Source organism: Chamaea fasciata, unplaced genomic scaffold (genome assembly GCF_029207755.1).
Source record: "Chamaea fasciata isolate MVZ Bird 193981 ecotype frontalis unplaced genomic scaffold, bChaFas1.0.hap1 SCAF_6, whole genome shotgun sequence".
Lineage (NCBI taxonomy): Eukaryota > Metazoa > Chordata > Aves > Passeriformes > Sylviidae > Chamaea > Chamaea fasciata.
In genome coordinates this window covers 11,553,571-11,579,374 of record NW_027094091.1, presented here as the reverse complement: position 1 = coordinate 11,579,374, position 25,804 = coordinate 11,553,571, and the positions used below count along the sequence as shown (strand labels likewise).

General features: G+C 40.0%; 1 protein-coding gene across 1 annotated transcript; it reads left to right on the top strand.

Moving 5' to 3' along the window:
• Positions 1–18,446: 18,446 nt before the first annotated feature.
• S100P (S100 calcium binding protein P) lies at positions 18,447–23,671 on the top strand. The gene is made up of 2 exons (XM_066184931.1): positions 18,447–18,654; positions 22,905–23,671. The coding sequence occupies exons 1-2, from the start codon at positions 18,517–18,519 to the stop codon at positions 23,052–23,054; spliced, it is 288 nt and encodes a 95-aa protein (XP_066041028.1). The 5' UTR covers positions 18,447–18,516; the 3' UTR covers positions 23,055–23,671.
• The last annotated feature ends 2,133 nt before the right edge of the window (positions 23,672–25,804 follow it).

The window sequence follows — 25,804 nt, the reverse complement described above, 5'->3', positions numbered from 1 at the left end:
TTGTAAAATGGTACAGAGAAATTACCAGGGCTAAAAATAAACCTTTCAGCCAACCCCTTTTTTTGTGTGCTAGTTCATTTCATCTCTGACAGTAGATGATTTGGACTAGAACCAAAGTATCTCTCAGAGTAAATACAAGCTGCTATGAGCACTATGGAAAAAGCTTCACCTAGTTTCTAGACAAATTATTCTGCATGTTGGAGCTGCCAGCTGCACAACTCCACTAAATTCACAAATGCAGTTATTTAAATGCAAAAAAACCCCTTTTTCTTTTGGATTTACACATGCATCTTTGTGTATGTAAATTTTTTGTGCAATCAACATCTTTGATCAGTATTGCTGAAGCATGAATGCGAGCAGAATCATTTACATAATGAAATAATATCCTTAAATATAAATTATTTGCTTTAATAAATCCTTTTATTCATTTGAATTTAAAGGTATTTGTTACGTCCTCACTAGTTCTAAAAGATGATAAACAAGTCAGCTGGATACTATCAGAAATGGGGCTAGCCTGCAGCATTTCGTGACATTTATCTTTGCTATCTTCTTCCTTTTAATTTTACATGGCAATCTAAATAACACTGAAACTATGTCTGTAAGGTGGATACAGAGAAGCAGATGAGCTGGTGCACTGTGCTTTTGTTACCAATAACTGGAAAGGAACAGTGCCTTAGGCTCTAAATGTGGCTGTCATCATTACAAAATGTTGTTCAGTTGTTTCTGGGCACCTGCCCAGTGCTGCTAAAACTTGATGTTAGTTCTGGGAAAATAGTGACTGACAGATTATTAATCAAGTTCTTAATGTAACTGATTGATATTCTCAGCATGTTCTATTTGATTTTTTTTTTTTTTTTTTTAATTTCTGTCATTGCAATTTTGACATTATCCAACTGAACATGTTTGTGGGACAATTTTTTCTGGCCTGGTAACTTTGCATTTGAAACATGGAATAAGATGGGTAAGTTAAGAAATGCAAATGTTTTGTCTTCCAGGGAATGTCTCTGGCAAGGCCATATAAGTTTTTCTGGTTTGGAGCCAAAAATCAATACTGCAGAATATTAAGCAGCATACAGTTACCTACGTTTGCAGAAATTTTTTTAATAGTTGATGGCAAGTAAGTTTTACCCTTAACTTGATGAGGTAAGCGTAAACCATTTTCTTTTAAGCCATGTTTATAATCTTCCTGAAATAAGCTTTAATTAATGTACGTGACACTGATATTGCATTAATGCAGCTGTACCCATAGAGGTGATGGTTGATGCATTGCATGCACAGCATGCACATGTCCCCTCTGGTGTTGCAGGATGCTGGGGCCACTTTGAGTGTGATCATGGAACTCAGCCTTGCTCTACTGCTCCTGCCAGTGGAGCTCTGCTGCTGTTAAGGCAAAAGTACAAAAGTACTTCTCACAGTAGGGAAAAATTTAGCCAACATTTCAGCAAGGGGGCAATGAAACAAATGATAAAGAAAGATAGGAGCAATACTTGACTTCAGTGTAACCCACGTGCAGTCATTGCCTCTGCCTTTGGATAAGATCCATCTGCTTGGCTGGAAGAGGCTGCTGACAAGCATGTGCACAGCAGCTGAAGAAACCTCACCTTTATAAAGTGCTATTAAATTAAGTATGTTAGAAGGACAATGGCAAATGCAAATGAAACCGCATGAAAAAAACAGATCTTTGTGTCACACCAGAAAAGAGGCTAATCTAGGTTGAACAGCAAGCAGTTACAACACAGTTTAAATTTTAAAGAAGAAATTACTTAATTTCAAATAGGATGGCTGAGTTCTGAAACAGCAATTTCACAGAGTGTAAGGGAAAATTGGGTTGCATCATAACCACATCAGGGGAGAGGATGTTAAGTTGCTAATTTGACATGCTTTCATTTGATGTTTTGCTGATCTTCAGCGAAGGCAGCCTGATGCAAATGCCCATAATTCTCCAGGATGATCATAATTTCAATGAAACTTCTTTTGACCGTGTGTTTTGGCTGCTAAGGTAAGTATTGCTTGTTTTGTTTTGTTTTTAGTTAGTTGCCTGTAATTCTTGAGCTGGATTTTAAAAAAACTTACGGTATTTTCACCTCAAATACACGGAGAATATTGACTATTTTTTCATAATGCTGAAAGCAAGATTAAAAAGCATGAGAAATCAAAAAGCATTTTCACAAAGAAATTGTTGTAGGCAAAGCATAGAGGAACAAGTGGAACACTTCAGCACCCAAAATGATGTTAGGTTAATGGATGCACCATCTTTTTAGGACTTCTGACTTGAATATTTATTTTGACAAATACTGAATGTAGAATTTTAAAATATTAAGGAGGATTTATTCTAGATCATATAGGTACTGAAATACAAAACAGATAAAGATTCATGATTCTTATTCAATACAAATCACAGTGGATAATGCTGAAGGCATTCCACATGAGTTAAAAAATTAGCAAAAGGATTTTTTCAGTTATATTTTTCAGAAAAACAGTGAAGTTATTAGATGGAAATGTAGCAGAGTCAATAGCACAACTGCATTTTAAACAACAAACTGAACAAACTGAAAAACTGAAATTAGTGTTTATTTCTTTAACTTGAACAGCTTCTAGGTTCTACATCAATTTTTCCCTTTTTTTTTCTGCTGCTTATATTACCCCTGTCCTGTCCATATTGTTTTATACAAGTTTTTAAGTGTTGCATTGTAAAGATGGAGGTGCCTGACTCCTTTACATATGATGAACTTGTGGCTTTTGTGGCTTTTTCTATGGACAAAATAGAAAAATTTATTTGCATCTTTTTGATAAAACTGATCAGATGCCATTTTAGGGTGAGATATGAAGAAAAAAGGCCTAATTAGTTATGTCTTGCTGGGAAATGTGCCTGACTGATGAACAGAATAAAATTTAGAAGAAAATCATGCAGTTTGCTCTTATTATTAGTTCTTCAGTTTAATGTTATAAATGATGGAAAAAGGAAATTATAATTCTTCATACAGAATATGAAACTAACTGTCTCAGCAATTATGGGAATAGATTTTATAGGATTAGCACTTTTGTAATGAGCATCAATGCCTTTAGAATGTAAAAAGAGTAATCTGATACCCACACAGTGGTTTCACTAGAAGAAAATATTTTGTGCATATATTGCACAATGTCTCGTGTATCAATCACTTTGCATGCTGAAAGTGAGAGAAAAATGTATTGAAAGCCGGAAGGAATAAAACGTTTGATTTCTTCTGATACCATCTAAGTCAGCCTTTTCTGAAAAGCCAGACAAGAGACCCGATGAGAGAACAGGGATCCGTGTGGCTTCGCTTCTTAAATGAAGGAGGTGAATTTGATGTTATAAACAATTTTTCAGTGAGTACTTAATGGGGAAGTTGAAACCAAATGAAAAAACCCACCTCTAAATTGCTGTACATTTGCCATTCATTAGAAGCAGTGCTGGACAAGAACTCCTACATGGGGACAAAAATTGCAGTGTCTTTTTCTTTAACCTTGATGAGTTTTTCACTATGGACTAATGAATCATCCTGAATTACTCCTTTTGATCATTCTTTATCTGACAGAGAGTGTTTAATATGCTTCAGACTCAATCTCTTTTTATAAAGCTTTTTCTTGAAAATAAAAAATATGTTTATCAGCAAGTATGCAGAAAATCTTCATTTATTGCATACAAACAATGATGGAGGACTTTACCACATCAGATTAAAAGTTTACTTTAGCCAGAAAGCAATTGCCATCATTCAAGAGAAAAGTGACTAGTAAGCTTGAAAATTAATGTCATAATGATTTTACGGTATTAATTGTTATTTTAAATGTTTGTTTTAATATTTAAACACTTCTTTAATGTTTAAATTATTTGTTTTAAATACAGCTTTAATGACATCTCTTTTTTTGCTTTACGTCTTAAATCTATGTGTATTTCTCCATTAGCTACAGGTCCCAATAATTTAAGAGTCATCCAAACACCAACAAATTTAAATCTATCGGTTGGAGACTACACTGAAATCACCTGTATTTGGGAAAAGCTATTGAGAGGCGTAGAACAAGCCTGTATTTTGTTAATAAAGTGAACATCACTAAAAGTATATAGTCAAAACATCTCTATTCATCCAACATCACCCCTGAAAACAAGGATGTGCTGGTCTTCAAATCTGCCAGTGTAAATGGCACTGGATTTCACTACTGTGAGATAATTGTTAAAATGCCTTTCTTTAAGAAACTACATGGAAATGGGACAGCCGTGATTGTTGAAGAGAAAGGTAGGCTAGCATGAACATGTGTGTGCCATTTCACTTGTCATCATAAAGCTTCTTCAGTTTGAACTACGTTATGCATTTCCTGCTTCTCCCACCTTCCTCCCTCAACACTTTGCGTCTCAGTATGAAAAGGACAAACACAAAGAGGGCCTGAAAAACTTTTAATGACAATTGCCTTAAAATCTCTGCCTTAACATCTCCTGTGTAGTGGGGGTTTTTTCCTCCATAAGGATTTGCTAATAGGAATTATTATCTGAGGTTTATAAAAAGGCTGTGCATGAGCTGTGTGTTTCACACATGACCCAACCATGGTTCCTTCTCAGAGGAGGATGGATATGAGACACTGAGTGAGTCTGCTGTGTGGTTACAGGGGGCTGCAGTGATGGTTACTCTGCTCAGTAATCTGTAACCTTTACTAACCATTTTTTATTACAAGTTCTTAATAAAAAGTAAGAAATAAATCAATGTGTATGATAGAGCAGTATGGGCCCTATATGGATTTGTGTCCATGTACCTCTTGCAGCTAATTCTTTTGTAGGTGCTGTGTCTCCCTGTTTTACCAAATTCATATGCTAATTTTTACGGGGGAGCAATTTAAGGTCCCAATTCTGAGTTAAACATTGAAAATCATGAATGCAATTAGTATTCACACAATTAAAATTCTCAGCAATAGTAGTGAGATCTGTTTTATATTAAATGATCAATATTAATTTAATATAATTTATCAAAATTATCAATATAATGTTGAGACACCCAGAAGACAATTTACCTCACTTCTGCTATACAACTAACTCGACATTATGCACCAGTTCTGGGCGATGGTGAGTATCAGCTCTCTTTATACCTCTCAAATGCAGAGAGAGACTAGGAGACTAGCTATGATTAGACCTTTAGCATTTTCAAACATCACTCGCTGACTGATCAAGTCAGGAAGCCTTTCCTATCATACGGTACACTGCAGTTTTGGACAATATTTTATACTATGGGTCAGCTGGTCCAAAGGGAAGCACAAAAATTATCAAAGATTTAGGAAGTATCAGTGCCAGAGAATCAGTGAAGTATTGTTCAAAACGGTGGGAAATGAATGTAGATGATTTTAACTCTTTAACAGTCTTTTAATGTCCTAAAATGAGTTAGGGAATCAGAAAAGACTTGTGTTACATCCTGGGAGGAGGGGGAATGTCAATCTGCAGGAGCTGTAGGAGGTACTGACATTCCTGTTCATCAGGCATGCACCCCTTGGGAATGGGAAAGTGACCTTGCACCTGACTGACTCTTGAAATAATTTTTAATTTTACCTGCCTTTTGTTTTCCTGTGATGTTGTTCTTTTATTTTATTTCTCACCAGTACATCACTTTATTTAAAATACATAATTGCAGAAGCTCACTCACTGGAAAGGGGACATTGAAAACATGGGGAATCCTACCTTTTTTAGTGGCAGTGGGAAGCTTGTATCTTTACTACAAAAATAAACAGCACTCTGCCCTATCTGGTGAGTTACAATATTTCTATTAGCACATGTAAGTTTCATGTTTGGTTTGAGATGGCTGGAGAGGTGCCCTTGAGAGGTATTTCAGTGTATAACTTTGCTCACCTGGTCCTGGTCTGCTGAGGCATCTCGAGCTGACAGGGGGCATCAGAGGCACAGCTTGGAGTTCAGGCGAGTGTTCTTGCAGCCACTTGTTTTCATTATTTATCTTTTAAGGAGAGTCATCACTTGAACTGAAGATCTTGACCTGGCTAGGGTATTCAGGGATGCCAGTTCTGATAATTTCTTCCTGATTTCTGACTGAAAGTGAGGAGCCAGAACTTAGCTCTGCATCATAGTTTCTTACTCCTCGCAGTGACAACTGGAAGTGACATCTGAAAGACTCAGCCTTGAACACAAAGTTCTGGTTTTTTCTAGTTGTGATTTCTTTTTAATTAATTATTAATTTGTGTTGGTAGGGGGTTTTGGAGGGCAGTGTTGTTTGTTCATTTGGGTTTTTGTTGTTGGGTTTGGGTTGTTTTCTCCAAATCTAGAACTTTAAGAGTGGAAGAAGTCATAGAGAATTAATGGTGAGTGACAAGGGTGCAGGACAAATACAAACGTAGGGCAGCTGTGGGCAGAGGGCTCAGATCAGTGAGATAATCTAAAGCAGCTTCTTAAGTAACTGTTTGGGTTATTTTCAACTTATTTCATTTACAGGCATGAGCAGGAGCAGATGCTCAAGGGGGAAGAGCTTCACGGGAGAAATGAATCCACCAGGGAAGTGGCTGAGGAAAACTCAGTGAAATTCTGCTGAATGGTTAAGAGGTTTATCAAAAGACTCTTCATATGAGAGGATTTTCAAAATGAAGCACTGGGGAGTGGACTGTACAGGAAGCACACAACAACCTGCTGCTCCTAGGACAGCATCCTCCTACGCATGAAAAGGGTTTAAAGCACAGAAAACACACTCAGAAACAAGAGGGATATTTCTGTAGTAGCAAAGTATTGAAATCTGTTGTTACATTTAATAACACTCACAAATTGTTTGGAGAAGAGGGCAGCAAGAAGTGGAGAATGTCAATATAGAGATGACTGAGTGAAAGAAAGAAGCAAAGGGTAAGTTTAAAATGGCAATGAAGTCCCTTTCTGTGTAACTGTGTACCAAGCTCAGGGGGCTTGGACCAGCTTCAGCACATAGGGCCTTTAGAGGAGGCAACACTTCCTGAGAGCAGGTAGCAGATTTCTGGGAAGCTCCTTTTTCCTGGCAATTATTCATCTTTTAATTACATTAAAACATAAAGTAGGCAAGGGAAAGAAGCCCTAATTTAACCCTTGCATAGGCAGGCACAGTTTCCATTGCAATCAGCTGCACAGGCTTGGGCAAGTCACACAGAAGTGATGAAAAATGCTCACGCCTGGTCACAACTGCAGTTACTGAGCTTACAGATTACCAGGTTCTCCTGTAAGAGAACCTGGCTGCAACCTGGGTTTGGTCACATTGGTACTGTGGTCATGGCAAAAGAAAATATAAGTATGCAGGTAACAGTAGTATCTATAACAGAAACAGTAATATCAATCTATTATTGAGGAATAGTCATTGCTCTAAGAAAAAGAAAATACCTGGGAAAATTCATTCCCTGTAAGTAGATTGCCACTGAAGCTGAGACTTGCTTTTACTGGAGATACCATGGCAGAAAATTACAAGAATACAAGGTATAATGGGGTCTGGTCATAGTTCTTATTATTAGCTATGAAGGGATTACTCTTCTGCTTGTTAATAGTTAATGAAGATGTAGGAAAACGAGGTTGAGAATGAGAAAACAAGCATCTTTGGGGGTGCTGAGTAAAAAGTTCATTAGTAGCCACTTACTGCTCAGAATTTGTGTGGATAAGACTACTCCAAAGGATGTGTGAATGCAATTATAATCTTTTACAGCTGCTTTATAATTTAGCAGCTACCAGCCACGGTGATGTGTCATGACGTAAGTTTAGTATTTTCCTTCATGTAACAGACCTTTTTGCTTTTTTAGGAACAGCAGAAAGAGTGGTTTCATGTTGTCATCTTTTTAAATGTTCAAGCATAATTGGATGTTATAAATCATTCAAGAGATTCAGTAGGTTAGTAAAGCCAGTACACACAACCTGTATGGACACCATATTTCAGACAACTTAAGCCAGTAGTGATGAGCAAATATTATGGTGTCTCTGGAATTGCACTTGCTGACTTTCAACTGTACTGCAGAATATAATCACCTTAATTTAAATGTTTTTTTCTGGTAGGGAAAAAGTCTCTCCTTACTAGGGAAAAACTAGTCTCACACTGGTTTTTAACATAACTTGCACTTTTCTTTTTAAGTTTGGAATTTTGGTGAATATTCTGGGTGGGTTTGGGCATCATTTCTAGAACAGTGAACGTGAAAGTTCTATCCACCTCTGCAAGGCTATTTACAGTCTCATGCTTTTTTAATAGTTCTTGGCGTTGTAAAGGCTATCCTGTAACACAGAAATTGAATCAAGCCGTGGATTTTATTCTCACCTGCACTATATGTCACAGGAACACTGAGCAATTAGGTCAGGTGAAAACACATAGCTCAAGTACCCAAGGTAACTTAACCTGGGAGTGAACATCCTCGTGGCAAAGCTGTGCTTTTAGTATGTAGCACTTGTCTCTGTCGAATCATCCCGTGTTTCCTCAGCTGAGATGCTCAGGGAGGGTTTCCCAGACAATTCTGCCAGCTGCAGGGGGATTTGGCCTTTGAGGGAATTCCTGGTGCAGTTGATGATTTTTTCATCAAGTTCTGCAGGTTCGAGCCAAAAATCTAAGCATTTTTGGAGCATTAATACAAATTTCAAGCTCATGGTAGCATGCATAATGCTCACTCTTGATTGGGGGGTTCTGGTTGTTCAAATTCACAGAGTAGTGATACAGATTAGTTGGCCATCCTTACCATGTCTCCTGTTTGACATTTGTGTGGCAGGTACCTCTCTGTGCTGAATATGTGCATCAGAACACAGACAGCATCCCCCCCACGCCCCCCCAGCAGAGTGTAAGTAAGAAGACAAAAAGCTACTTCTTCATGAATTCCACTCATTTATTCGTTTATGCCATCTCAGCTTGAGAATTTGATTTTATATGTCTGTGGGAACGTGTCTTTGTGTACATTTCAGGCAGATCTTTAATTCTCATGTTTTGCAAAAGGACTTACCTATGTATGTTGAGGAATAGGATGACTTTAGTACTGTCCAGAAGAGCACCTGAATACCACAGCAGTGTGCTAGTTTACTGCATCAAAAGAGCATTCATCCAGAGGGAAGAGAATGATGAAGTTTTTTGGAAATACTAGAGTTAAAAGATCAGGGGATAAAAAAGTTTTCCATTTCAGATTTCACAGAATCTGATCTACACTGCAACTTCACATCCTTAGTATTCTGAAAAAGTCTTTTGTGCCTGCTGCCTAACTAAGAGAATTGAATCTGAGCATAGGAAGGCTTTGCCTTTCAACATTAGTACTGAGATATTCTTTTCCTTTGTAATTGTAACTTCATGGCCTGTGTTTCTTTGTGTTTCCTGGGCCTGTGCTGTGTCACGGGTAAAAGTTCATTTTATATCTACTTTATGGGTAAAACTCTTGACTGGCATTTTCTTTGCTTTTTAAGGCTGTGTCTACGCTTTATGAATCACTTGAATTTTTTTGCAATGAATCAAGAGGAAAAGATGACAAATCCACTGCGACTATTGTATCCAATGGAGCAGATGAGCAAATCCCACAAACTAGGGCAGCTGAAAAGTCTAGAATGAGACAAGGATCTGCCATCTACTTTGACATTCAGAACTAAACAAAATATGGCTAAATAACTGTGAAACTGAATAATATGATAATTTGCTGCTGCAAGATGGATTACATGTTTCCTGTCAAAAGCTGTCAGTGGGACAATATACAAGAAAAACAGTTGGTTCTAAGCAGTTTTTGAATGTTTTGTCACTAACAAAACATTCTAAGGGGTCTCTGAATTTGGAGGATATGTCGTATGGACGACTATCTTCAGCTCTTCCTCTGGTGTCCAAAAATACTGTGTTACCATGCTTTGAAAAAACCTTCGGGACTGAACAACATTCTCCAACAAAAGCATTTCTTCAGGAAGCCCATATATGAATAGGAGATGGTAGAGGGAAAAATGCATGGAGTCTGCAACTGTCATCAATGCTGACCACATTAAAGACAGAGAGGAATGCCAGTGTTGGGGGTTGGGTTTGTTCCTTCTTTCTCTGGAGAATTTTTTCCCCACGGGTTGCCAAGAGGACCAGGTGTTGGATACTTGAGAGTGCTTGGCTGAAACAAAGAGATAGACAAAAGGTGGAAGGGAAAGATAACGCAAGTAAAAGACACAACTTGAGGCAGCTGCGTGCTTTTCTGCTTCCAGCGTTCGGGAGACACGTGTCGGCCGCTCCTCGAAGATCTCAGCCGCCGCAAAGCCCGCCGAGCAGAAGCTGCGCCGCTTTTCTGCCTCGCCTTCGAGCTGCTTCGACGCTGCTCCTCTTGCTGCAGCGTGACCCTGCACCCCCTGCGCTGCCGGGACATCCTGCCCCTGCCTGCCGGGACACCCTGCCATCCCAGCTACCAGCCCAGAACTTTTCCACTGTTCCAGCTTGGTGCTCTGAAGATCCTGCAAAGACACCGAAACCAAACTGCCCTGGGTTTTGTGAAACAAAGCCCTCAAAGTTCTTAGTACTGTTGTCGTTTGTCATTAATGCTGTAGTTGTTTGGTGGGGGGGGAGTTTTTTTTGTGTTTGTTTGCTTTGTATTACATACTAGTAAAAAACTACTATTCCTATTTCCCAAATCTTTGCCAAAGAGCCTCTGATTGTAATTTTACCTAGCAGATACCTGTCTTCCTAAACCAAGACAGCCAGAAAGGATTATATTCCCATGGAAAAGGAGTGTTAGTGTTAATTCATTCACAAACTAGGAATAGTCTTCTAGAGAAAGAAGTCTCCTATGAACAATGAAATACTAGGTTTAAATGAAGGTATATGTAGAGATAGATAGATAGATAGATAGATAGATAGATAGATAGATAGATATAGATATAAAATATATAATTACTGTCTAACTGGTTGAAGAGGGCTGCTTGGAGGAGATGGGGTGGTAATGCTTCTTCCACTTTTGCCAGCTTTCAAACTTTTTAAAAAATCACTGATGAAAAACCAGAGTTGAAAGAATTAAGGAGAACCTGGTTTCCAAGGTCAGAATAGAGGTGAAGAGATTTGATAGCAAAGCCAATGGCAGTTATCCAAGGGCTGCTGACTGCTAAGAGTGGATATGTGAAATGTGAATGTGTTTATGTACCGGGGTTATGTCATCTTCTGTTAATGTTTTTTTCAGAGCTTAGCTGGAGGTTAGAACATTTTGCCATCAGTGTAGGTAGAAACAACTTCACTGCTCGAGATTTTTGTCCAGCTTGTACCTGGGCAGTGCAATAAACACAAATGAGCTTTCCCAGAGTCCTTAAAAAACTGTTTGTGTAGTCTAACTATGTGACTGGCTTGCTATTAAATAGTGCTAATGAAATCTTTGTGGGCATACAGCACGGCTCATGGTGTGGTTCTGTCTATGCTGTATTGACTGCAGTTCACAAAGCTGCCTCTCAAATTACTGTAACTCAGCTGTGTCTCTGTGCTGTGGATCCTCTTTCCTGGGTTGTTCTGTAACCTGCCCCGAATTCCCTACTGCAATAACTATGCTGCTGTCTCAACTAGACTGTAATCAATGCTCTGTGATTGTCTTGTATGAGAGAAACTATTATAATACATCTCAGGGTATTTATGTGTAAATTTAATAAAGCAAAAGAATATTTATTCTTGAAGTTCAGGTATTTTAAAATCCTGGTGGGCTTTGTCCTGAAACTCACTATTACAGATCCATTTCCTTTACTGAATGGTGAAACTCTGTCATGTGCCACATTCCTTTAAGGAATCAGAGATGGGGCTGCTCTGGATTCCCCCAAAGCCTGTAACTTTGTTTGCTAAACAAGAAAGTCATAATCTGTAAAATGGTGACCTTCAGCCCAAGTCCCTGTTCAAGGAAGCTCTCCGTTATGCATCAGAGCTGTAAGTGGGTGCAGTAAATTTCGGTCTTTCTGTGTACTGCTGCTTACTTCTCTGTTTAATAACAGTGAGATGTACAGTGTTCAGGAAAATGTTTAAGAAAACCACAGCTTAATGGTCTCCAAATCCTATTTTCATTACATTTTGATTAAATGTGGTTCCTAACAGCAAAAAGTGCTGCCTTCTTAACAGCTGCTCGCATTTTGTATGTTAACATGGTCATTTCCAACATCTGGCAGTAGAAGACTACACCCAATTTATCGTGACCTATTTTTATCTGTGGCTGACAGTGATGGCTATGAGCCAGCAGAGTATTTTTAGAGCTCCAGCTTTTGACACCTCGGCCTCAAATATATTAACTTCTCTGTTTCTGTGCCACTTGGGAAGTAATAAATCCTTCTGTGTTTTAATTCTTCTTGGCTGTTTTGTTAGCTTTAAAACAAAAGAACACTCTGTAATTAACCCCAGGTCATGTTCTAACATGCAGTATGATCTCAGTTTTAACTGTCTATTTAACTGATGAGAATATAATGAAGGCATCTGTCTAATAATAGAACTTGAAGAGAGTCCTGGGCTCTTGCTTTTAGCCATTTTATTGGTTATTCCCTTTGCAACAAGCTGCTGAAAAATGATGATTCCATTCCCTTTAATTTATGTCCGAAGTCCTGTGTTAAGCACAGTCTGAAACACGCTGATTTAGGGGCAAGTCTGGCACAATTAATTCAAAAGCCTTGTGTGTGTCTGTGATTTTAATGTTTCACCAATGTACTTGGCTTTGTCATAGGCCTACAAATGAAGCTCCCTCTCTATTTCTGTCACTCTTCTGACCCTGGTTTGGAGAGCTACTACAGTCAGCTTGAGCCTGAACTCTCTCTCTTCCCAATCCATTGCAAAACCATGCAAGGAGTCACATCTTATTTACCTAGCACTTAAATAGCTACTCTCAGTGACTGAGTACGGTCTGGCTTGATCTGCACATTTTCTTCCAAGCCCTGGACTGGGGTTCTTTCCTCCCATGGTATCCATGGAAGAAGACTCTGGAGCAGGTATTCTGGGCCCCACTACACCAAGGACCCCCAGTGGCAGGCAGGATGATGATGTGTCCCAATGAAGGCATTTGCAGAGCAGCCCTGTTTGTGTGTGGTGCTGTGACGGATGTTCCTTTGCCTGCTAACAGGGCTGTCAGAACAGCAACCATGTTGTGGGTTAACCCTGTCTGGCAACTGAGCTCTGCGCAGCCACCCTCACTCCAGCCTCCCCTGCATGGTTACAACAGGGCAGCTGTAAAGGCATTTTTATTATCATTGTTTTTTACTAAGTGCTCTTTTGTCAGTACTTTGTAAACAGGAAACTGCAAATACAACTGACAAACAAATACGCAGATCGAAAGAACGTGAAACAATTTCTCTACCCAAGAGAAAGGGCAGGTGATTGTGTGTCAATGTTTCTTGTTTTCTGCATAACGTGAAATGCTGAGATGGGAGGAAAGACTTTTATGAACATTCAAATAAAACTGCTTTGGTTAAGTTGCTGTGGTCTGGTGCTGCATGCTGATCATTTTTAATTTTCCTATTGTTTCCTATTTCCTATTTGTTGAAAGCCTTCTCTTTTTCTGGTAAGTGAAGCCTGAAGTTAAATGATCTGTTACAAAAGCAGGCTCTAGTTCCATCTCCCACCCCTGCTTCCAGTATTTCTGAGCCCAGCGTTTCTTACCCAGTTAGCCGTGACAGAAAAAGCTCCACTCCTTATCAGTTGCACTCTGTGATTGCTTTCAGGAAACTGAAACCAGCCAGCTCTGTAAAATGTGTGTGCCTGGGGAACTTCCACTCCATCAATTTGCCTTGTAAATCTTCCTGGTGGCATCTATGGATATCACCTCACTTTACACACAGTTCTGGAATAGTAGGTCAGTGCTACCTATATCCTCAGTGTGCACCTAAATTAATATTTCAAAATAAATTTTAAAAAAGGTTTTTTTAAAAAGGGGAATGCATAGGCATTTCTTTGATGTGTTTCCTGCATGGACACTCAACACTAAACAACTTTCTATTAGAGATTCCCTCCTGTCAGAAAATTTTTTTTGTACTATGAAGGAAAAAATGTATTGCTTAATTCATTCTTAAGCATGACAGCTTAACAGAGCTAAAATATTCCTCCCTGCATACAGAAGTCTCTTGAGAGCTTTCTTGGAATTGACTTACTCATTTTTGCATGTTGAACCTCTCTACAACAAATAGGGACTTCTTTTAAAAGTTTTACTCAGTTGTTTTAAGTATTACAAAACAACCATCCCCCCTCATAGCTCTTTCTGACCCTTTCTGATTTTTAATTTCCTTTTTTTTCCCCTTTTTCTTTTCCTCTTTGATCTTCTTTTCCTTTCTCTTTTCTTCTTTTCCCCCTATTTTTTCTGACCATGCCATAGACCAACTTTTTACTATGCTCACCCCAGCTCAGCAGGATTGGCTGCTCGCTGACTGGGATTTTACATAAGTGTTAAAAGTAGAGCAAATGACACTTGGGATGCTGGTGTGAGACTGGCTGAGGAATCATGGATTTAGAAACTACAGCACTTGTGTGGACAACATTCAGTTACCTTAGGGTGTGACCTCTTTTGCTGTCATTGCAACTAAAAATAAAAAGTATTCTTGGAAGACTTAATATCAAGAACCTTAAAACTGAAGTATAAGAGAACCCTGCAAAGGATGGCATCAAGGAAATTATTCAAACAAGGAGTGGAAACTAGATAGAAGTATTTACCCTGCAAATGTTAATTTATTGGCTGTAAATATATTCATTGATTTTACAGTCTAATGTGGGTATGTCTCATGCACTAATAAATGTGTTTGATTAGAGTCAATATGCACTGCTGAAAGTGTGTTTCCCATGGCACAGCTTTGCCAGATGACAGTGTTATTGCTCCAACTCTCAACTCAGGAAATCACAGCCAGTTAGCTGACCCTAATCTTACCCATTTTACCTGCCTTTAAACTTCACTGAAATGGTATGTGAGCTCATGAATTGCATTTTTGAAATACATTTTAAGGATATTCTGAGAAGTAAATTATAGTAAAACAATGAAAACCAGTCTGTCTATAATTAACAGAACCGCACCCTGTGCTTGTACAAACTCCTCTTCTGCCTGTGCCCCATCAGTCCCTGTTTAGTCTGATGGGTTTTTTTTGCAAAGCAATGTAGTAATTCCATTCTTTGCTCAATAGATGTAAATGAATTCACCATGTATTGCAGAAATGAAATGACCTTTAAAAACTGTTAACCAGACTTACAGAAAATTTTGAGTAGCAGTACAAAGTAAAGGAAGTATGTTGATACTTGAAATTCAACAGACTATCCAGGACACTGGAAAATTCAGGGATTTTATCTCAATGTGGAAAATGAAATGTTTGTTTATTGTTCAGATGTTACTCTCTTGCTAAGAGAAAAATAAATTGCTTTTCACACTGCTGCCAAGAAACAAGAAAAATAACAAGTTCATAATTTCAGGTTATGTTTTCTTCCCCCTGTGCTTCTTCCACACAGACATATAACAGATTTGTGGAAATTCTCAAAAAGTCCTTCTCATGTAGCTTCCTTGTATTCCTTTAGGAATACGATAAGCTGTAGGGGATGAAAAGCTCTAGTAGAAGTTTACCATTTCAGCCATCCCATTTCAACTATTCATCTGGCTGTGACACCAATGGACCTTTACAGTAGAACTGATAAATCTATTTCTTCAGACTTTTCCAAAACAGACACTGCTTCAAAGAATATGCAATAAAATTTATTCTCTAAGGGAATATCAGCACACAAATCTCATGTAAGTCTGAATATCTGACCAAATGTCATAAAATTGGGTACACCTGAATGGGTTTTGAAGATTATGCATGTGACAGTCCACATTAGTCTCACATTTATAATTTAAACTTTTGTCCAAGTTAGGGACGGCAAGACCTTATTCTGTATAAACACTCAGTAAATGTTCATCCAAACTGTTGCCTATATCATTCTTCAAGGAAAGAAACCTGAAAGAAGCAACTAATGAAAATTATTTACATTATAATTATGATACAAAATTTAAACAAGCACACAGAAATGTCTTCTCTCACTGGGAAGCTGGACAGATGGGTTGGCACCAAAACGCTGCCAGCTGTCCTAGGTGGGCCTTCTATTTGTACTCTGCTTTGGTTTTGCAAACAACTGTAATAATCCGTGCTGTGTGTACAAAGCTGCTATCTTAAATGACAAACAAATCATAAGAAAATATTTAAACAGTACAGAGAGTGTGAATTGAAAACTCCGAGCAGTGCTGATGTGTGTGCACACGCATGAATACAGATAAAATACACATCAAAAATAAAGAAACCCAGCCAGGCAGCACTACCGTGGTGACCTTTCTGTTAGTAGAAATTCAAGCTCTGTGGTTTATTCTGCTTTTTAGCACTTTTGCAGCCGTATAATCAAAAGCTGTGAGTCACCTATGTTGGCAGAGGAAAATGTGTAGCACCTTTTCTTGGTGTTCTACCACGTTGGGTGGTAGAGTTGTGGACATACTGACACATCCTATTGACTGAAGCTGATCTCTCTCTCCCCCCTTTTGGGAACACTTTTTTCCTTCTGTATAGCTAACACTGATCTTCATGACTCAAAGTCATAAAAATGCATTAAATAAACACTTTTTTTTTTTCCTTTAGAGGGAAGAATAAATTTTTCTTTATTGGCCATGTTTAATATTCATGTTACAGATACATGTCAAAAAAGGACAAAGAAAAGTTCCTGGCACTTGACATACCAGTGACTGCCACAGTGTATGTGTGTGCAAAGACCAGATCATGTTCATAGCTGACAAGGGCCAGTTGTTTGCTCTGTTCTTGTTTATTCTTCTAAAGAAACCCCACAGGTTTTGACACGCACTGTAATGTAAAAATTTCAAACTTTACCTAAAACCCTTATCCCTGTAATGCAAATCAGTCGCAACTATGTCATAAGGTTGAAGTCAAGAACAAATAATTCTCATGAACTCTTTGAATAGAGCATACAGCCTGAGCTGCTGCTGTGATTTTTTGGGAAATGCAAAATCACCTGTTGAAAAATGTAAGATGGAAAACCTTAGAGGTTTTGTTTCAGAACGGTTCTAGATTTCTACATACATGAGATGGGTAGTCTTGCTCTGAGATATTGTCAACGTTAGAAGACAGATTTTGCCTGGGGAACAGTGGCTATAGACCTTTGGAAGAAAGGAGTTTAATTTTTAAAGTTGTGCTAAATTAAAAACCAACCCTTATTAATTTGCCTGTAGCATATTATGAGTGGAAAGTTATCAGCAAGAATCTTCAAGGATGTCCAAAGACATCCAAACACAGATTTAATTTTGGGAATGCATCGTCAGAGTCTTCTACAGAGAACACTGCACCCTGGGGTCCATCAGCATTATTCATGCATGATGCCCCAGTTTTGATAGGTTTCCCCAAACAATTTTCTCAGAGTGTGTCCACTCTGCACACCCTAGATGTCACTCACCTCAAATGAGCTCCTCCAGGTCTGGTGTTGTCATCTGGAGTTGGCAGAGACCAAGTTACCCTGTGCTTGGCCAGAAATCAGAACTTGTTCAAAACTCAGCATGGGTGTACCTGATGAGGTTCCACCAGCTGGGCTCCCACTGTCCAGGTGCCACCCAGCTGCCACCCGGCTCCCAGCACAGACCCTCAAACAGCTCTGCTCTGTGTAGGTGTGAGTCCAGCCAGTTTGGTGATGGGGGACCTCGGTTCACAAGCAAACCACAAAGTTCATCAAAGGCCAGAGAGTGACACAGGACTTGAAAGTGACCTTTTGCTTTCAGCACAAGTCATTTTATTGCAAAATTTGTACCACCTAAAGTAAATAGCGAGTTATTTTACGGCAGATGAAGATGGATTTTGATACTGGCTGCTTGCTCCAGTATCAGATGTATTGCTTCAGATATCTCTACCTGAGCAAGTTCTCTGTGGAGCAGCTCTGCAAGGCTCCCTTTGCCAGCCCTGGACAGATGCAGGGCTTCCTTTGCTGGCCATGGAGAGATGCTGGTTTGTCAGACCTGTTTGAGACATCCACTGTGGACTGAGCACAAGCCCAGGACTATGTTAGCTATCTGCCTCGCAGATCTCTACTCTTGATCCAGAGAATCCCACCTCAAGTGTGTGCCAGTGATTTGTGCTTTGTAACAAGGTCCTCAGTGTGGCAGAGAGCGCAGTCCAAGCTGCTGCCCCTCACAATCCCTAACTATGGTGGTGACGGAGAGGTGATATGCTCGTTTTCCTCCTGAGCAGGCTGATACTGCACCAAAACTGGCCCGCCAAACCTCTGCTCCTACAGGGATATCTGAAAGAACAGATCTTGAGCAAACAGCCAATAACAAAATCTGATTTTGGTTTGTTAGTCACGCTGTGTACCTTGAAGGAGAGGCTGGTTTCTACTGGCAAGCACTGGTTCTACCAGTCACGCCAAGACAATAGATCTTTAGTTTTGAAAAGGTGTTGGCACAGAGGTGTATACTCCAGATGGAGGTGTTTGCTAATGGATAACTGTCCCCTGGGTGTGTAGCCACTGATTGGAGGGGACAAATGCATAAAGAACCCCAGAAGCAGAGCAGGCTCCATCCTCCAAGAGAGCCCTGAGTCTGTGCCTGTCCAGGAGAAAGCCAAGCTCCAGAGGCAGCATGTCTCAGCTGGAAACTGCCATGGGAATGACCATTGCTGTCTTTGACCAGTATGCAAGGACTGATGGCAACAGGCAAACCCTCAGCAAAGCAGAACTAAAGGCTCTGCTGGAAAAGGAACTCCCAAATTTCCTGGCGGTAAGAGAACAGCGCGGCACCGTTTCTGTGTAGCAGGTGCAAGAGCAGCCTGCAGAAACAGTTTTTAGTACATTTTTAGGGAAATTACATCCAAAAATATGCAACGATTTGTAGGAAAATATGAAATTTAAAAAAGGTTTTGCACAAACTGTGTAAAACTGGTTTTAATATGCAGGGCCATTCCCTGTTTGGTAAATTCATCACTTGAGTTATCAGGACAATGGGTTTGAAATAGATTGAGTTTCAACTTCAGAATTCACTTTCTTCTGTTTATCCCTGGATTTATCATCTCATTTCATGTCACAACTTCTGTGAAGGTAGTTGTGCTGTCAGCAATTCAGGATCTTGATTGCAGATGGGGAATCTCTCCAAATATTTATACATTAACCTTCTCTAGGTATTTATACTACATACTCAGTATGCTCATCAAGATGATGCATAAACCAGAACAAAAGATGAATTCAGAGCAAACTGTCTGGCATTTGTCTTTAACAGCAAAAGAAAGACCTGGATATATATTGTACATACATAGATTTGTATGTAATCATAAAGTACATTTCAGTAGGTATTCAAAGTACTTAATATGTTCTAGTAAAAACTTTAACAGCCAGGGAGACAATTTAAATTGTTTTTTGTTTGTTTTTAATTTGTTTCCCTTCACTAAAAATCCAGAAAACATTTTTAAATGCATTGTTCCTTCCAACTGAAGAAATGTTTCCCTATTTACTGTTTTGTTAGTGTTCTTAATGGCAAAAGTCTAGAACCACATGCTCCTTGTGTGGCTCTCATTTTTTGTATCCAGCCTAGTTCAGTTTTATAACAACTATTTCAGGGCAGTGCGGGAAGGGCACTTGATACAATTCAGTATCTTTCCATGCCAGCTATATGAATTGACCATATGAAATCCACGTCTGCTGGAGTTATGTCTCACTAATTAAAAAGATGCAATATTCAGAATAAGGACCTGAGTGGCTCAGGGCGATTATATTCCAATGTTTCTCAGAAATCTGTGTAAGACAGATAAGTGCTGGTGACCTAACAGCATCACAGAAGGGTCCTGCTCCTGGGCATGGAGCTGTGTGGTACCAACACCACTTTCTTGTAAAGAGAAACTGAACCAACAACAAAACCACAATTCTATGACAGCATGGAAATCCCCCAGACACTAAACATCTGGTCTAAAGAAGGCTGGGGAGCCACTGCAGTAGGCAGCTATCAGATGGGATGATGCTCAGAGGTCTGTCCTGACTGTGGCCTGACACCACTTTTTCTAGTTCCCACAGCCGCTCTTAAAGGTTCTACCTATTTCCTGCAACTGGTGGAAAAACTGGAATTTTCCAGGAAGATAATTAGCTAATTGTCCTTTTATATTCCATCTCCATCTCCCTTTCCTGGTTTACCTCTTCTAGGAAAAAACAAACAAACAAAAATCAACACATTTTTTTATGCCACTATTTTAAATAAATTTAACCCAAAGGTTCCTTGTTCCTGTCTTGCCAGACTGATAACTGCAAGAAAAAAAAACTGAGAACATAAGTCTGACTTCGAAAAAAAGTTCTACCTGCATTTTCCTGCCATTTGTATCAGCATATTTTCATTTTCAAGGAATTCTAGGGAACGATGTTTTCTAATTTCTCATGTATACTTTTGGCCTTAGAATTGGTTATAGTTGCCACAGATCACAGCTGCCTGGAAAGGTCTTGAATCAATCAGGCATAAATACCACAGGACTGAAGGATTTGACTCAGTTATAAAGAGTTTCCAAAAAACAACTCCCATTTTTTCATCTCAGAAGTAATTCAGATGCTACAACTAGTTCATATAGTTTACTAAATAATTTGAAATAGTCACTTAAAAAATTAAACCAATGTAATTTACAAAGTGAAAATGAATTAAACCTTCAAGACACATTCATCAGTCAAATCTATGGAAATTGTTCATTTTTTACTGATTTTAAAAGCTCTGCATTTGAAGCAAAACATTAAATTACAGAATGAGAAATTTTGTAAATTAGAACATGATCAAAAATTGCCTTCAGATTTAAATTTAGGTAGTAATCTTTTTAAATTGGTGGACATTTTCCAAAAGTTTCTATAATTTCTTTCGAGTATTGTATCAGATTTTTTTATCTTCTACAAAAGCCACATGCGTGTTTCCTAGATTTAACAGGTCTGTACTGCCATCTCCTGTTTAATGTTAAAATTGCAGCTTTGAAAAATCCCTGTAGATTATCGGAGCCAAAAAAAAGCCCTCCCGTAAGCTTCTTTTCTTTTTAATATATTTTGGCAAAATGAAAAAAAAATCAAACAAATAACCATTTTTAAATTTGATGATGCATGGCTTAAAATCAGCCTTGAGATGTAGTGGTTCACAGAATCAGAGAAGCACAGAATATGCTGTGTTGGAAAGGACTCACAAAGATCATTGAGCGAAACCTCCAGCCCTACACAGAACATCCCCAAAAGTCATACCGTGTGCCCAAGAGCATTGTCCCAATGCTGCTTGAGCTCTGTCAGGTTTGGTGCTGTGACCCCTTCCCTGGGGAGCCTGTTCCAGTGCCCAAACGCACCCTGGGTGAAGAGCCTTTTCCTGATATCCAACCTAAATCTCCCCTGTAACAACTTCAGGCCATTCCCTTGGTTCCTGTCACTGTCACCACAGAGCAGAGACCAGTGTCCGCTCTCGTCTTCCCCTCACGAGGAAGTTACAGACTGCAATGAGGTTTCCCCTCAGTCTCCTCCAGGCTGAACAGACCAAGTGAACTCAGCCTTTCCTCACATGGCTTCCCCTCAAGGCCCTTCACCACCTTCATTGCCCTCCCTTGGACACTCTATAACAGTTCACTATGTTTCTTATATTGTGGTCTCCCAAACTACCCTCAGCACTCGAGGTGAGGGCTCCCCAGGGCAGAGCAGGACAATCCCCTCCCTGGCCTGGCTGGTGATGCTGTTCCTGATGCCCCCCAGGACAGGGCTGGCCCTCCTGGCTGCCAAGGCACTGCTGACTCACGTTCAACTTGTCATTGACCAAGAGCCCCAGGTCCCTTTCCATGATGCTGCTCTCCAGCATCTCACTCCCCAGTATGTCTGTACATCCAGGATTGCCCTATCCCAGGTGCAGAATCCAGCACTTTCCCCTGTTCCCTTCACATGGTTGGTGATTGCCCAGCCCTCTCATTTGTTGAGGTGTCTCCACAGGGCCTCCCTGCCTTCAACACACTCAACAGCTCTTCCCAGTTTTGTATCATCTGCAAACTTGCTCAGTATCCCTTCCAGTCCCGTGTCCAAGTCGTTTATGAAGATGTTGAAGAGCACAAGGCTGAGGATGGAGCCCTGTGGAAGCCCACTAGTGACAGGTGCCCAGTCTGATGTCCCTCTATCATGCTCCACCCATGAGCCAGTTGCTCAGCCATTCCGTGATGTGTTTATCCAGGTGTGTGCTGGATGTTTTGTCCAAAAGAATCCTGTGAGAGACAGTATTGAAAGCTTTACTGAAATCCAAAAAGAAGACATCAGCTGGCTGCCCTTGATCAGCTAGGTGGGTTACTTTGTCATAAAAGGAAATCAGGTTTGATATGCAGGACTTTCCTCTCATGAAGCCATGCTGGCTGTGACTGATGATGACGTTCAGTCATTCCATCAGAATAATGGCAACTTAGAAGAATAATGACAACTTAGAAAAAGATTTGCTGTGTTAACTCAAGCTCAGCATCCCGCAGGCTTCAAGAGCCACTTTCCCAGCCACCAGCTCCTGTGAGCAGCTTCTGCTGAGCCATAAGGCCAGTGGCAGCACTCAAAGCACTTTTGAGGCTGTTTGCTTATTTTCTGGGGTGGAAGTATTCAATGAAGCTTAATTTTGACATTTGCCACAGGAAAGCATCTTGCAAAACTGCAAACTGCCTGAGCTGCAGCTGAGCCTTTCCAGGGGAATGGATGGGGAACTCGCGGCATTTAATTCATCTGGGTAGTACCCTCAGGGCTTTGTGCTACACAGCTTTAATGGTGATAAATGCTGTTTAAATGTAGCAAACATGCCTTTTTGTGACAGTGCATGACTGCAGCTCTCAGGTGTAATAAACCCCAGAGCACATGCTTTTGGTACTCGTTGCTGCTGTGCAGACAGTGGGAACACACAGGACCTTACCAAGTGCCCAGAGCCCAACCAAGGACCTTGTTCAGAGAAGTTGCTGCATTGGGGTTGTGCATCCTCTCACCTCAACCTGCTCTTTTTTTTTTTTTTTTTTTTTGTAGTCTGGGAAGGACAAGAATGCTATTGATAAAGTCTTCAAGAACCTGGATGAAAATGGAGATTCCCAAGTGGACTTCAAAGAATTTGTCATCTTTGTGGCAGCTCTGACTTGCTGCTGTCACAAATATTTTGAGCAGAATGCAGCCAAATAGCTGTCAAATTACTCACATAAGCTGTCTTTGCATGTGCTCCATATGCTAGTGATATGGATCCCTTCACTCCTTCCATGTACTGCCGTGAGTTTGCAAGCATGCTGGACTGTAAAAATAAACCCTACTTACTGAGCTTACTCCCTATCCTGAATGTTAATTTCTTCTCATTTGTGGAACAGCCTGGGTTTAATGACTCCCACTATCTCACACTGAGTAGCTTCTCCCTTTCTCTGGTTTTAAAATTCTTTTCTTAGCCAAAAGGTTCAATATGCATCCCAGTGCAGAAGCTGCACAAGAATAAGGGTTGCTGGAGCCATGAATCAGCTGGAGGCTGTTTTTATACATCAGCATCTCTGGGATGCATCCCAAACCCACACGTGCCATCATAGCTGTACAGGACAGGCTTCACTGGTCCTACCTTTGAGCCTGTTTCATACCCTCAGCTGTGTGGTTGTTGCAGGGCTGCCTAGTAGGTCCTTTCTTCATTAAAACAACAAAACAACCCCAAACAACTTTTCTGGGTTTTTTCAGCATGGAGGATTCTGTGCAGTTTTGTGGGCTAGTGAGCCATCTCATCCAGATCACATAGATTTATTTTCTATGACACCACAAGACTTTTGTACCAATATATTGATATTACTTTAAAATAAATTTGAATATCCTCTCAAATAGTGTGCCATCATATTTTTCCCTAAAGCAAAAATGGCAGCAACTGTTGCTTCCTTACCTGAAAAATGTCTCTGTGGGGAAGTAGAAGAATTTGCTTTCAGAGGAGCAGGCAACAGACATCAGCTGAACTCTGCAACTGAAGCAAGACTGTATACAGAATCAAATCCATATTTCAAAGCACTTTTCCAGTGAGAATCCCAACACAATCTGCAAAAACATTAAATTCAGTTCCTTTATCTACAGAACAGTACTGCTCAGTGATATTCTTATGCCAGAAGCCAAATATTTCCCTGTCCTACTGTATGTGCAAATGTGCTGTGTAGGTAGAGGTGCCACAAGTCCCTCTGGAGCCCCTGAAAGATCATGCAGCACAGCAAAAGCAGGAACAGGGGCTCGGTTTCACTGTGTTTCCTGAGTCTGAAGTTATGCCACAGGTTTGACCTATTCATAACCCTATACAAACATACATTGTTTAGGTGCATTCATGTTTTGGGGAGCTCAGTGGGAAAATTTGGTTTTATTAGATTATTTCAGCATGTTTTAACCATTACAGTTTTTGTTTCATCTAGCTTGCTGTGGTGCTGGGTGGCTGGAGACGAATGCAACACATCCATTACACATGCAGAAGTACCATTACCTGTCTTACTGACAACAGTAATATTTTTCTCCATTACCTGAGCAAGAAAACTATTCATCACCAAAATGCGCAAAAGTCTTCCCAGTCCAGGGATCCCAAATTAGCCTTTTCTTCAGAGACAGCTCCATATTATTGCCATTTTTCAAGATACCTTTACAGCTCTAATCCAGCATGGCTCTGCCCTGTGGCTGCCGTCCGTGCCATTTGCAAGGACCAATTCCACTATCACATCCCTCACTATTTTGTCAAGGCTATAAATGAGTGAAATGTTCTGCTTGTTGCAAAGCAAGCTAATTCTAAATACAGAGTCCAAAAATTTCCCATATTGCACAATTAGCTAGCTGGTGGTATCATTTTCAGACCAGAAATCTTAGTGATACATATCACAAATTGATTGGTATATCCTAATTTTTAAGAACGTGTTTTTACTTTTACAAGTTTAGCATTAACATCTAGTGTTCTGCATTGCTTCAGAATATCCAGCCTCACTGAACTTTTTAATTTTTACCACTATGTGGCACTAAATGCAGCCTTTTTGTTGCTCAATGAACCAACAAATTTTGTTGCTCAAAAGTCCATGTATCGTTATTGAGATAGAATGGAAAGAATTAGTGTTAAGATTAGGGAAAAAATCAGAAGAGCTCATTACGTCTTTTTATGTCAATAAAATGGCAATTTTATGTCTGGACAAATACTGTATGACCCATCAAGGTCATTTTACAGATTGCAGTGGAAGCAGCAGGAGCTGAGGGCCAGGCAGAGGCTCCATCTCTTGAGCTTTTGGAAGGGTCCAGCCCAACCTCACCCTTGTGAATGGGTTTCCCCTTAATTGTAAATTGCAAACCCCCTGTCAATTTCTTGCTGCGTAGTTCTCCATAGCATTGAAATTGCTTTTAAAACATAGCTCTTAAAGAGAATGTTGGTGAAAAAGCTCTACCTCCCTTGAGAGCCAAGGGAGTCACCTTGTTACTCAATTTTATCTATCAGATCTTTAAAAACACATAACTGAGCAGTGACAGCTGTGACATAGTCCACATTTCATTCTTATTTCGCAAACTTCCTTCCCCTAGTCCAACATCTGCACCATTTCACTCACCCATTAATGCCATTTTGTCCATTTTCCTGCAAATCTGTAGGTTTTTTTCACTGCTGGAGGACTGCTCACAGTCCTGGTCACAGCAGCCCAAAGCTGCTTTGTAACTGTTCCACCTCCCAAAGGGGTTCTGGCTGACCATGATGAGCTCAAGCACCTTTGTGTCCTTGAGGGAGCACCAGGGCTGCCCCTCATTGTTCTCATTGTTGCTGCCGCCCTCAACTCCCAAACCTCTTACATTTGTAGTGATCCCTTGGTCCCACATGAGGGGTCACCTGGAGAGCTCAAGGCCCATGCCCAGAAGTACACAGATGCTGTGTGCTGCTTTGCTAGCCCAAGGGAGCTGTGCAT

Coding starts and splice junctions, on each gene's coding strand:
- S100P (XM_066184931.1), top strand. CDS start 18,517: ATGTCTCAGCTGGAAACTGCCATGGGAATGACCATTGCTGTCTTTGAC. Junction 18,655..22,904: donor AACTCCCAAATTTCCTGGCG/GTAAGAGAACAG, acceptor TTTTTTTTGTAG/TCTGGGAAGGACAAGAATGC.